We start from the raw sequence: 12,651 nt of genomic DNA on the forward strand, positions 1-12,651 counted from the left end.
TGCAACATTAAAGCACTGAACACATGAATGCATTAATAATTCCATTTAAGTCATATATCTTTCTGATATGGGCCAGAATGGCCAGTATTCTTTTTTAACTTGCTGTTACTTGTCTTAAGTAATGAGCAATCGGTGCTTCCATGACTTTGAGTCTCTGTAGTTCAGGAAAATAATGCCACAACACAATATTTCACATTTTAATGATTATATTTTAGACAAGCTTTTCATAAAAACAAAAACTACCCAACTTGCAAGGCATGCGTGAAGAGATCCACTCGTCTGTTCATTCATATTTGACTCATTTAGCAGCTCTTTAGGAGTTTGCCGTTAATAGCAGGAGGCTGAAAGCCTCACGCGTGAGTGCTCCACAGTAATGGCTTGTTTAGTATTGAAGTTAAATAAGAATTCACGCTTTTTAAAGCAGAAATCTTGACACCAAGGTTCTACGTGGAATCAGTAAAACAGGACATGGGTGTATTTTAAATATCTCGTCCACGTGGCTTCGTGGTCATTAAGCTCAATTAAACCCTTCTTTTCTTCATGCAGAGTCTACGGACTTGTTGTATTTTACAGTGACTTTCAAACCAAGCATGTAAAAGAGATCAGCGATTTAAAAGTTAACACTGTAAAGAGAAGACATTCATTCCTTATGGATGGAAATAAAGGGGGGGGGGGACAATTTGGTAAAAACATAAGATAGTGAAATACAGAAAATCAAAGCCTTCTGACGCGATTTGGACAAGATGATATGATTTTGTCTTTGATATCCCAAAATACGGACTGCTCCACAGTTTATTTAATCCAAAAGTAAATACGTTGAGATGCTGAAATTGCTTTTTAAGCGGCACTTCTTTTCCGTTTCGCAGGATTTAAAGAACCAGCACTGCGTTTGTGTGGATGAGTAAAGATGTTTTTAAATAAAAGACAAATATGGCAGAATGTGTAAGGCAGAGTTCCCCCTCAGTAGCACGACAGGAGCCGGAGGCAAACATGTCAGAAGTGGAGGTCCTGAGGAGAATAAAAGAACCAGAAATGAGCAAAACAATGTTTTGGATTGTAGAAGAACTGAAGAACGTGGACACACACATTATATCACCCGCTGAATCAGCCCTTTCTCTGGATCATGTTTATCATCCAGCTCCTCATCGGAGTCTGAACCGGGAGAAACAAACCATTTAACGCAGTTTAGTTCACTTCTTATTCACTAAACACATTATTTGCAGCGTTTCATGGATGGAATGAAAGACACACATCTGGAAACCCAGACAGATAAAGTACGATTAGTATCTGCTAACGAGAGGAGAGGGTGACCGACCTGCCGCGGACTCCGGGGGGGAGTAGAACTGTCCGTCAGACAAAGGACCTGCACACACGAGAGGAGCTCGCTCTGCAGCGTCCACGATGCACTGATACCCTGTAACACACGAACGCAGGTAAAAAGTGGTAATAATCTCTGACGAGTCACTTTGGCTAAGCCCCGCCCCCCTGTGCTGCTACCGCCTCCAGCTGTCAAAGCTACGTAACCATGGAGCCCAAACTGTCCCTAATTGCCCCACCGTTGAAGAAATTCTATATTCTATGTACATTTTGGAAGAAAAAAGGAGTCTAAATCTCATTTATGCAGAGTGTCAATCAATGTGTGTAATACTACTGGATTATGATTATTGATGCATTAATGTGTTTGTCACTTTAATGTTGCAGGTAATAAAAGGTGGAGCTCATCGGTACTTAAAGGACCTTTTAAAGAGAACTACATACAGATTCCTTGTACTCATTTAATGAAGTAGTAATACTTCTTCGTTCTTCTCTGCTGCTCCACTACATTTGAAAATAGTGTTCGGATGGAACGCTTAAAGAGTATTTTCAAAAATTCACTAATGGTACTTTTGTTCAAATGAAGCTTAACGTGAATATTTTAGCAGTACTAGTACCACAGTGGAAGTAGTAACCGGAGCAACGACTCACTGTTTTGGTCCTCGGCCTCCTGAGGCAGAACCTTGAAGTCCAGAAGCCACGTTTCTATCCAGGCCAACACGAAGGAGACGATGGGCAGCAGGTAGCCGAAGGTCCCCTGAGACAGCAGCTACACACACACACACACACACACACACACACACACACACACACACACACACACACACACACACACACACACACACACACACACACACACACACACACACACACACACACACACACACACACACACACACACACAGGTATCAGGCTAAACAAACAAAGGGCTTGTTTGTGTTACGGGACTCTGAAGAGGAGCAGGAACACACATTGATGACGGGTCACAGTTGTAATAAACGACAATAGAAACGCGTCATGTGACTCTTACCTTTGATAAAATGACTTTAACGATGAGGAAAGCACAACTGACTGCAGTCGTGATCTGTGAAGCAGAGGAAACAGTTCACTTGCAAATATTCTGCTGTATAAGCAAAATACTCCAGTTCTACTGGACTTTACTTTTAACTTTTTAACTTTAACCTTTATGTTTAAACTAACCCGTAGCATTATGTTTTATTTTATTCCTCGTGCACTGTTGCACCAACCGCCAAGTCAAATCCCTTGTACGTCTGACACATTATGGCAATAAATGTTTCCTGAATAACATCCAGGTAAAGCTGGTCGGTGAGGACTCACCGCGATGGCCCACCAGTGGCGAAGCTTACAGACGGCGTACGCCAGGATGAGCGCCACGAACCGGAAGACCGCCAGGAGCTGGGGGGTGTTGAGTTATGCAGGCGTGTTAAACATTACCTCATCACGTCACAGTGAATGTGCAGGTGCATCACATGTACCTGCACATTCCTCTGGGCACAGTTAAGCAGGTATAAATACACAACTCATACATACAACAACAACAACAACATGTAGCATGTTCAGAGCATGACCGCCGGTCCGACATTACAGAGAAACTTACAAAAATATCGAAGAAGGAGGCGTGGTAGTTGTAGTGCAGGACTTCTTTTTCGAGCTGCTTCTGAATGCCGCCGTTCACCTGTCGAACACAAACTCGCCTTTACACTCCTGTGATACGCAGAGTCAGCTTTAGTGGATGGAGCTTATTATTCATTAAAAAAGGATTTCTCCAAGAAATGAGTCTGATTGAGTTCATAGACGAACATTTCAGAAGATCTTTAGGTATCAGGCATCTACTTCCTGTTCACACCCAGTGATGGTGAACAGTCGTGTGATCTCAGAGTACCGTGTTTCCTGAAGTGTTTCAGCTCATGAACAGTGTTTCATTTCATGTTCTCTGAAAGGAGGAGGAGCCAATAAAAACCCCACAGGACACTTTGAAAAAGACTTCCAGATTCCAGAGACCACAGATTCGTGGAAGTGAGATACTTTTAGACACGCAATTCCCAACAACTACAGTGTGCGTGTGTGTGTGTGTTTTGTGTGTGTGTGCTGAAACCTGTGCTTTTAGGGAAGGTGTGCCACAGTAAAATAACTTCCTCCTCCAGGACCATAAAGCTGCGTGTACATATCGGTATCGGATGAAGTGCTGCGTGAATGCTAACGAGCGTTAGCCGGATCGTTGTGACAAAGGGCGCGTTTCCACCGAGCGGTGCGGTACGGGTCGGGTCAGGTCGGGTCGGCCAAAAGTTGAGAATGGTACCAAAAATCCGAGCCGTACCACTTTTTGGGTTCCCTTCCGTTGGGGCACCTGGCACAGGTGTTTGGTACTAAAGGGCGGAGCTAGACTCACTGCAGAGCGTTGATTGGTTGAAAGAGTGTCGTCATTTGCGCTGTGTTTTTCCTTGCAGCCTTTGCTCAAACAAAGAGTGTCGTCTCCTTGTGACAAACAGCCACATGTGGAGAAGCAGGAACAGGATCAGCTGTACATCCTCCATTGTTGTTTGCGGTTACAGTTACGGTTTCAGTTTTTGCGCGATCGAATGACGTCAATCTACTTTCCGTCATGTACCACGCCTATCAAGTGACCTTATCACTACTTTCTGGAATACACCACGCCCATCAAGTAAGGGTACTGTTGGCGGTGGAAACGCTCGCCAAATCATGGTTAACAGACCCGACCCGTACCGTACCGCTCGGTGGAAACCCGCCAAAAGTGTGTGAAAATCAGAACTGACGGTAACATGAAACGAACTTTATATTAGTCGCTTAAAACACAAAGGTTAATACTAAAAGAGGCCGTTAACAGTTATGGCAATGAAAGGTCTTACGTTGAGCTCTATGATCCAGAGCAAAGTGATGAACAGGAAGTCAAAGGTGACGAAGAGGCAGAAGGTCCTCCTCACGTCCGAGATGCACTTCATCTCCTTGGCTTCGTACGACTCCGCCCTCCTGCAGATGGGGGTGCTGTTGATGGAGCACCCCTCCCTGCCGGTCAGCCGTGAGTCGGCGCTGCTGCTGCATCGCCTGTCCATCTTTTGTGGTCACGCACCGCCGCCACCTCCGCCCTCAGCGGGAAGGTGGAGTCAGAGGATGCGGGATATGTGGGCGTGGACTCGCTCCGCGGAGGTTCGCTTCATCGCCGCATCTGGAGAGGGACGGATTATTTATTTAACTTCACAACACGTTTTACTGCTTCATTTCTTCTTTCTGACAAGAATATTGTTAAAAATAGTTGGTAAATAAAAGATTCTCTTGGACGACTTGAAGAACGTATCACCGAGTCATGACCTTTGACCCTTGGTTGCTGGAGGGGAACTAGGGACTCTTAAGCACTAACTGACATTGACTCCAGTAGATTCCGCCTGAAAGGACGACTCTCCTCCAGCTTCCTCTTTTCACGCTGACGATTTAATAACTACTCCTAAAGTATGTTAAACTGCATTTCACAGTTGTTTTTAGGGAAGTATTTCTCGGGTAAGAAAAAACACAATTTATTTCCTTAATCATCTACAGCGGAGCTTTATTTATTCCTGGAATATCATGCAAGAGAGGATACTTTATATACACATTTTAAGAATGTATCTTCTCCCTTTCTTGGTCACAATGTATAGTTATTATAAACTAAAAACTACGGTTTCTTATATGTTGATGGGAGGAGGACCGACCACTTTATTAAAGTTTCCAGCAAAGGTTCATCTGACGTAAAAGAATCAAAAACACATGAGATACAGAATCCACCAATTTCTAATTATATGAACACACGCTTTTTAACACATTTTATTAATGTAGCAGTTTTTATGATTCATTATATATTGAATATTTATTGTTACCCTAGCCTGTATTTCATATTATGATGCATATCATATTTACCATGAATGTGACTCTATATAAAAGGATCTCAGGAAACACTGGAACAGAAAAAAGAATCAAAAGGAAAACCCGCTAGCTCACAAATAGCAATAAAATCCAAATACTGCAATTGAATGTAATAATAATAATAATAATAATATTGTGTCTGTGTCCCGCCCATCCTGCTTTTGTTAAAACGATAACAAGTTAAATGTTAAATGTTAGTTGCCGGCCGGTCACGTGACTTCTCTCCAGATTATTGGAAAAATTTCACTCAATCATTTGTGAAAAACTGTCCCTCGGGTGTAATCGTCCATCATAGTGCAGACGAAGGTCTTTAAATATTGAATTCATTGAAGAACGGATAGGACTGCGAGTGTGACCTGTGTTGATGAACACACACAGGAACCTAATGATCCTCTGTTTGTGTCCACGCTGCGGACCAGGTGATGCTCACAGGCTCAGTTACCATGGTGACAAACTCTGAGTCTCCAATAAACACTCCTACTTGAAACGATGCTCGCTGTGTTTGGTGTGCAGGGATTCCATCAAACGAAACCGGAAATGTGACGCAAAGCAACAAAAACAACAACAATATTCTGCAGTCAGGTCCGTCACTGTGACGCCCACGAGAGGAATGCTTCCTTCAGTCCCCAAAACTACTACACACTAAGTACACCAGAGGAAGAACATTATAAAAACACCAATGTGTAATACTCATCATGAAGAATGACAAATAAGAACACACAAGTATTGATGGATTAATGTGTGGATTCAGCTACAGTAATAAATATAATGTACCCACTGAAACATACTGTCTAAGCGCGGAGGCCAACAACAACAACAACAACAACAACAACAACGTCAGGGTGTTTATGAGTTAAATCATGAGCCCATCAGGGTGAACTGGGGGGACAAACCAGCAGCTAGTGCCGTTAAAAACTAAGCTAACGCTAGCTCGTTAGCTTGAAGTCGCGTGGTGAAACGCGGGTTTGTTTAACGTCCCCCTTTGGGTCCTTACCGGTCGAACTCGCTCCTTTAACGGGTTTAAAAGGTTCCGAATGAGCCTCCGGGGGGTTTCGGGCTGCAAGTCTCAGCTTCAACGCAGGAGACGAGTCGTCTGCTTCCTGCTCCGAGAGCTCGGACCGGAATATGGAGCGTAGGAAGAAAACACAGTGACGCAAAGGATTCTGGGATTCGGAGTTCGCAGCTGGGCGGCCGCTGCCGGGCCTCCCTGCCGGTCATGTTGGAGACAAGCCACTTTTGGGAGGATTTTATTTATTGATTGATTTATTCACCTGGTTTAGCTGCTTAGCTTCCAAACCTTGATCTTCAAACCAAAGCAAATCTCGACCGGTTTCAGTTTCCATCAACATCGCACATTATCGAACATGTTTGTGCTTGTTTTTAAATGTATTGTTTTTATTTCATTTTTAGACACATGGTGCATGCAGACAATCTTTTTTTTCAAAAAGAAAAATGAAAACCCCCAAATACTAAAAAGGCTTGACCAAATTGGGGTCTGTAGTTTCCAGGAACAATGAACAAAAATACCCAATTAAAGCACAACACAATGCCCAAATATGACCCAGTACAAACACAATAATAACCAATGTTTTAGTCTGAATACTTTTTTTTACATGATAAATACATTTAAATGAATTAATTTTTTCAGACCTCCCATGAGTTGGCTTTGTGATCAGTTTGATCTACTTTTGGGACTCCGCATTGGCAAGTAGATGCCTTTTGAAATGGAAAATGAATCACACTTCACAAGTTCAGTCAGTTCGTTTATTGTTCAAATATAAAAAGAAAATCATTTAAGCCATCATGACATTGTGCCCTCGGGTCAACAACACCGCTGCACACGCGCGTGTGTCACAAAAAACATCCTTTAAATCTCAATAAAAATCTAAAAGAAACAACAATTTGTTTACTTTGTTCAGTCATTTTTGTGACGCACTTCATGGGTTTGAGGAGTAATCAAACAACGCTTGTTAGCACAATGCTGCACTGAAACTTTACTTCTTAGCTGAAGTATTAAATCAAATAAATTGATCACAATTGGTTAAAAGTGACATGTTTAGCATGGTGCTAATTGTTTAACATGGATCCCATTAAACTAGTTTGTTAAGTTGCAGCTAGAAACAGCAGCAAATGAACCAACAATTCTACGAAGCTTGTCGTATTTCACATTTCCTTTTTACTACGGAGTGAAATCTGAAAGGTCCCTTCGCACTGCGAGGGAGCTGTTGAGAGTCGGTTTCCCAGGAGGTGGCGGACGAGCGAGCGAGGGGGCCTCCGGCCTCCGGGCAGCGCCGGAGGTTGAAAGTAGGAGGCCTGCGAGGCTTCAGCAGTCGGACTCGGCCATCCTCTCGGGCCGGGCTGACTGGCAGGTGGAGGGCGGGGTAAAGACGTCGGGGTCGCTGATGCCCAGCTGGATGTTGAAGAAGCGGGTGGAGGTGGTGACGCTGCTGTTCTTGGCGTAGGTCTCCTGCACCGGGTAGCAGTCCTTGAGGGTGTAAATGCCCACCCAGGCTTCATCTGGTGGAGACACGAGCAGAGCCAAGTTGTGACATCAACAACGTTCTACTCTACATGTCTCATCAAATAAACCTTCGCGTTCACCACGTTCGCCATAAAGAAACTCTGATTCAGCTGAGAAGGGTCACGTGACCAAACCTCTGACATTCATGAATGAAGACAGAAGAGACGAGGCTGCAAATAGAAATAGTTCAATGTCTCCTTTTCTTCTTTCATCCGCAACTGCGGACACAAAATCTATGATGGTTCGGCTTTTTTTTATTGTGCTGAAATTAAAGACCACAGAGAGCAAAATGATCAGAGCAACAAATGCAACAAAGCTGCTGGAGGTTCAGAAGACATGTGTCATGTATGTAATAAACATCTTCCAGCGTCTCAGGGTTGTAATGCATTTGTATTTTAGCATTTCAAGATGGCACCACTGTGCAGAGAGACAGACTCACGTCGGCGGGCCGGCTTCCTGTCGGACCACTCCTGCACCTCCACGTTGTCCCCGGGACCTCCGATGAAGTACTGGTCCTCGAAGGTGGAGTTGTCCGGGATGTCGAAGGGATCCCAGGCCTCCGTCAGGGAGATCTTAGAGCAGTCCTTGGTCTTCTGGTCAATCTGGAACATCACCATGCTCTGGTACAAGTAGATGTACTCAAAAAACCTGGAGGGGGTGATGAGGGTCGAGAAGGTGTGTCCAAACTTTTAGTTTAGAGTAGTGTACACACACACAGTGTACGTCATACACATTACATAAAGCAATTATTATTATAAAAATAATATAATTATCACTGTGCTTAAAGGGGGGCTCACCTCTGGCAGGGTGCGTGCTTCTGGTTCCGCTGCAGGACTCGCAGCCTCTGCTTCAGGCCGTCGTAGGAGACCGAGGCCCGGACGTTCCTCCCGGTGCTGTGGTCGTACATCACCCATCTGCCCTCCCACTGCAGCGGGGCGACGCAGGGCGCGGCCGCCGACGGGGAGGCATCCTTCCCCGGGAGCCCGAGGACGGATGCGCCGGCTGCGGCGATGAACACGAACAACAGCCGGTGCATCGCTGCGGTGGTGAAAGCCCGGTAAATGATCCCGTTGTTGTTGTTGTTGCCGATGAGCTGCACCTGCCGCCAATGATTGCATAGGGTTTCCGGTTGTGGTTTTCAAAATAAAGGCTTTAATGAACCGTGTGAATCTGTATATATTAAAACAAAAAAACAGAACTTTAATTGAGGGCTAATAATAATAATAATAATGTAATACTATTTTGTTAATCCGTAAAAGGCAGTTCAACGGCTACAAGTATTGTAGACACTTGTAATTGGAGGTTTAACCACTTTTTAGTAAAATTGTTGTAAATCTCAAAGAATAACCAACTTTAGTGTTAATACAATATGTTTTACAGGTTAACGATATAGCAGGCTTTTTGAGTAATCGAAACAATCAATTATTTGATCAAATATATTCATGTACTTGAAATGTGTTTTGAAAAATAAAATGTGAAAATATTGGAAAGTCTTATAGACCATCATTTACTAAATGAGGATCATGCTGTATTGAAATAGACTTGCAACTAGAGATCGTTCATCACGTTTTCTGAGGAAATAATCGTTTTTAGAACAGGCAAAAATAAAACATGTATTCTCCGTGCACAATAGGGGAGACTCCTGTGGAACCCATTGTTATTATTATTTGTATCAATCTCCTTTCTGGCAAACTAGCATGGCATAGCTAGGTATAATTACACATTTAACTTTTGGCTGAAACATCCCTGAATAAAATAAAGTCTTTGTTTATTATTATTTACCGTTTTATTGATGCTGATGTTGTTGCAAATAGCTCTCTGCGAGAACACCGCCCGGCCAATGGCAGCGCTGGAATGCAAGGCGGGGGGCGGGTCCGGTCGCGTTCGCTAAGCGTCACCATGCGACGCAGCGCGATGACGCTCCAGAACAACATGGCGAAGAATCAACGTGGGGAAGCTGCTCCGTCTTCGAGGATGACGGGTAGGGAGAGACAGATGGGGGGGTTTAGTTTGTTGCTCGAGTCCAGTGACGATGAAGGGCCCGAAGAAGTGACCTTTGAAGACTCCAAGGCTGATGCTCGGCGGAGCATGAAACGGGCGCTGGACACAGCCAGAAGGTAACGTTAGCTAACGCTAGCTAGCTGGCTAATTAGCTACGGCTGAACGGTACCCGGAGGCCGTTAAACTCAACTCCACTAGGAGCAAACTGCATTCACGACAGCGATTATTCATCTCATATCCTGATTTTTTTTAACTTTTCACGTCTGCGTGCACATTTAACAGTGAGCGGATCAATATGTTGACGCCATTTGTAGGTAAGCGTTAACGTTGGATTCATAATTCCAATTTATAATAACGCATAACGGTCCAGAGAAGAGCCAGCCAGCGTTTTAGAACGTTTTAAACTACATCCAAGCCGTTACGGAAAGTTCCTTTCCAAAATAGTTTTATCCTGCTAAACAAACTCCTCTGCGCATGCGTGTGATCAACACGTTTCTAACGTGGTTTTGATGGAGTTTGATGTGGAGCTTCGTCCACAAAGAGCAGCGAAGCACCAACACAGTGATTATTATCCAGCGTCTGATGTCTTTGCGTTTCCACGTCTGCAGAGAAAAAGAGCTGCTGAAGGAGAAGAGAAGGAAGAGACAGGAGCTGTTCCAGGAGCAGAAGGTCGGTGCGTTTAAGTTATATTACACCGTATAAAGGCTGTTCCTGTGTAAATATAATATATATCAACTTTCACATTTGAAGTGCTATTAGGTTTTTTTTAGAGATAATAAGTATGCCACGATCTTTTGATTATTTACATCTGCACAACAAAGTATTCTACCGAACTAACCGCAATCAAATGCACGGTGCAATTATCACAACATGTGGTTGTATGAATAAAAAAACCACTGTCAATTACTCTATTTAAGGATATTTATTTTACGTGCATTAACTAAAGCCAAAGGTTTACCATACGCCTGTTAACAAATGACTTTCATCTTCAATTATAGTGACAATCATTTTTTCGATGTAAGTTAATTAATAGTAGGAGACAATCGGAGTCTCTCTGCCACCAAAAGTTGCATTTCCGCCTATTCAAATATTAATATAAAGTCAAATTGGCAGCTGTTAGTGACTTTCTATCAGATGTATACACCTTTCAAATAAATCAGACTGAAAGCAGCAGCCAAACACCATCTGTGGTTTTTTAATGGTTCATTAAAATTCCCTCCACAGAAAAGAAAACTTCTATCGGCTGAAGTCTTGGAGGAAATAGACTCAACGTAAGTTTTCTGGTTGGGACTAATTCATAAAAACAAATCCCCAAAGCTCTTCTTCGTGAACCTTTTCCAATGTTGTCTTGTTTTCTACAGGAAGCAGGAACAGTCCCACGTTAAAGGTAAAGAAGCACATTTCTGCCCTCGCGTCTTTTAACCCTTTTAGAGGAAAGTCGAGCTGCAGAATGAGCTTCACATCTGTTCCACTTGTGTTTTCTAACATCTGTCCAGCAGCTGAAGAAGAGGCGGAGCCAGAAGAGGTCGAGGGGAGGAAAAGGAATTGGAAACAGAACGCGGCCAGAAAGTACGTAAACGCACTTCGTCCTGCTCCAGCTGACGTCTGAGTAATTTAGTCGTAAACACGACCCTCCAACCCGCTGTCGTGTTTCAGCCTGAAGGGAAACTACACGGTGACGACGGTGAAGCAAAGCACGCTGGCGTCCTCCCAGCTGAAGGCAGCCGAGGATTTCCTCCATTCCCGAATGTACGGACCGGGAAGCCGAAGGACCACGAGTAAGACGAACAAGTTGTTGACTCGCATGACTAGAAGCAGAATGAAAGAAATGACAACAGAAGCACTTTCACCTCGGCTGTTTTGGAAAATGACAACTGCTTTTAACTTTAAAGGCTCTAACCTCTCCAATAAAAAAAGAACCCTGAAGGAAACGGATTAATTCAACTATATATATATATATAAATACTCCTAATTACGCCTTTGTCGTTTATTGTGAAAGGTTTTTTTTTTCAACCCCTGCAAGCTACACTCCAGTGTCTGCGATGATCTGTCTCAATTTTAAGTCTTGCTACAGTGACGCTCCGTTGGGTTCCAGCGAGGCGTCCCCTCCCCCCGGGACGGCGACATCGGCGCCTCGCTCGTTAACGCGTTGTCCTCGTGCTCTCAGGTAACGAGATGCTCTCACTGGAGAACAAGATGGGGAAGAACAAGAGCGCCGCCGTGCAGTTTGTCAAGAAGAACTGGGGTGAGTTCAGCGACGTAAAGAAGTTAATATTTACTGTGAGGAACTTTTAGCTGGTTATGAAACAGCTGTTGGCTGAGAACTCAAGTCTCTTGTTAATTCTTTTTATTAAACGACGATTCAGCAGTGTGTCTGCTCAGTACAAGCTTTGGGGTGTCTGACGCGACTGTGGGTCGATTCAAAATGTTCTTGGGTAAACTGACTGTTTTACACGAGACGTGTAGAACACTCGTCGGCTTTAAGCGTCGGTCATACGTGTTTGAATACCGACGTAGCCGCGGACATGACATGTCGTCTCCACTCGTCTCTTCAGCCTGTCAGAAGAAAGCCAAAGCAGAGAAGCTGAAGAAGACGTGGATCCACATGCAGCAGATTCCCTCCAGCTGAGCACACGGACTTTGAGGAGAAAACTGGTCTCAGACTTTGAGGACGAACCCTTCGGTTCATCGCGAGACACGGGGACAGCAGGAGTGTCCCTCTGTGTCACCGATTAAAACAAATAAAACCACTTCTGATCCACGGGGGGAAGATGCAGCTGTTAAGTTTTAAACGGTGGGATTATTTTTACTTTTCCTGTAACCTTTAATAAAAGATGGATGATTTAGAATCTCGTTATTTGATTCATAAATCCAAACTA

The 12,651-nt window shown here is 43.8% G+C and overlaps 3 protein-coding genes across 7 annotated transcripts; 1 reads left to right on the top strand and 2 right to left on the bottom strand.

The window, feature by feature from the left end:
• Positions 1–183: 183 nt before the first annotated feature.
• Positions 184–6,510, bottom strand: stard3nl (STARD3 N-terminal like). Of its 4 annotated transcripts, none has more exons than XM_078099952.1 (10): positions 6,245–6,377; positions 5,245–5,282; positions 4,203–4,519; positions 2,933–3,010; positions 2,653–2,730; positions 2,345–2,398; positions 1,966–2,083; positions 1,316–1,414; positions 1,087–1,152; positions 184–1,008 (listed from the first exon to the last, which is right to left on the bottom strand). In XM_078099952.1, the coding sequence occupies exons 3-9, from the start codon at positions 4,404–4,406 to the stop codon at positions 1,088–1,090; spliced, it is 696 nt and encodes a 231-aa protein (XP_077956078.1). In that variant the 5' UTR covers positions 4,407–4,519; positions 5,245–5,282; positions 6,245–6,377; the 3' UTR covers positions 184–1,008; position 1,087. The 4 variants fall into 4 exon arrangements, with proteins under 4 accessions (XP_077956078.1, XP_077956077.1, XP_040027061.1 ...); XM_078099951.1 differs by having other exon boundaries at positions 1,097–1,152; positions 6,245–6,374; XM_040171127.2 differs by lacking the exon at positions 5,245–5,282 and having other exon boundaries at positions 6,245–6,510.
• Positions 6,511–7,000: 490 nt separating this feature from the next.
• On the bottom strand, positions 7,001–9,634 carry epdr1 (ependymin related 1). Its single transcript, XM_040171128.2, has 4 exons — positions 9,554–9,634; positions 8,569–8,941; positions 8,211–8,419; positions 7,001–7,767 (listed from the first exon to the last, which is right to left on the bottom strand). Exons 2-4 carry the CDS (start codon positions 8,805–8,807, stop codon positions 7,574–7,576), a joined length of 642 nt encoding a protein of 213 aa, XP_040027062.2. The 5' UTR covers positions 8,808–8,941; positions 9,554–9,634; the 3' UTR covers positions 7,001–7,573.
• nol7 (nucleolar protein 7) lies at positions 9,586–12,621 on the top strand. 2 transcript variants are annotated; one of them, XM_040171124.2, is made up of 8 exons: positions 9,586–9,888; positions 10,381–10,441; positions 10,997–11,043; positions 11,134–11,159; positions 11,269–11,341; positions 11,429–11,550; positions 11,940–12,017; positions 12,328–12,621. In XM_040171124.2, the coding sequence occupies exons 1-8, from the start codon at positions 9,626–9,628 to the stop codon at positions 12,399–12,401; spliced, it is 744 nt and encodes a 247-aa protein (XP_040027058.2). In that variant the 5' UTR covers positions 9,586–9,625; the 3' UTR covers positions 12,402–12,621. The 2 variants fall into 2 exon arrangements, with proteins under 2 accessions (XP_040027058.2, XP_040027059.2); XM_040171125.2 differs by having other exon boundaries at positions 11,272–11,341.
• Positions 12,622–12,651: the final 30 nt, after the last annotated feature.

Source organism: Gasterosteus aculeatus, chromosome 3 (genome assembly GCF_964276395.1).
Source record: "Gasterosteus aculeatus chromosome 3, fGasAcu3.hap1.1, whole genome shotgun sequence".
In the NCBI taxonomy this organism is placed as follows: domain Eukaryota; kingdom Metazoa; phylum Chordata; class Actinopteri; order Perciformes; family Gasterosteidae; genus Gasterosteus; species Gasterosteus aculeatus.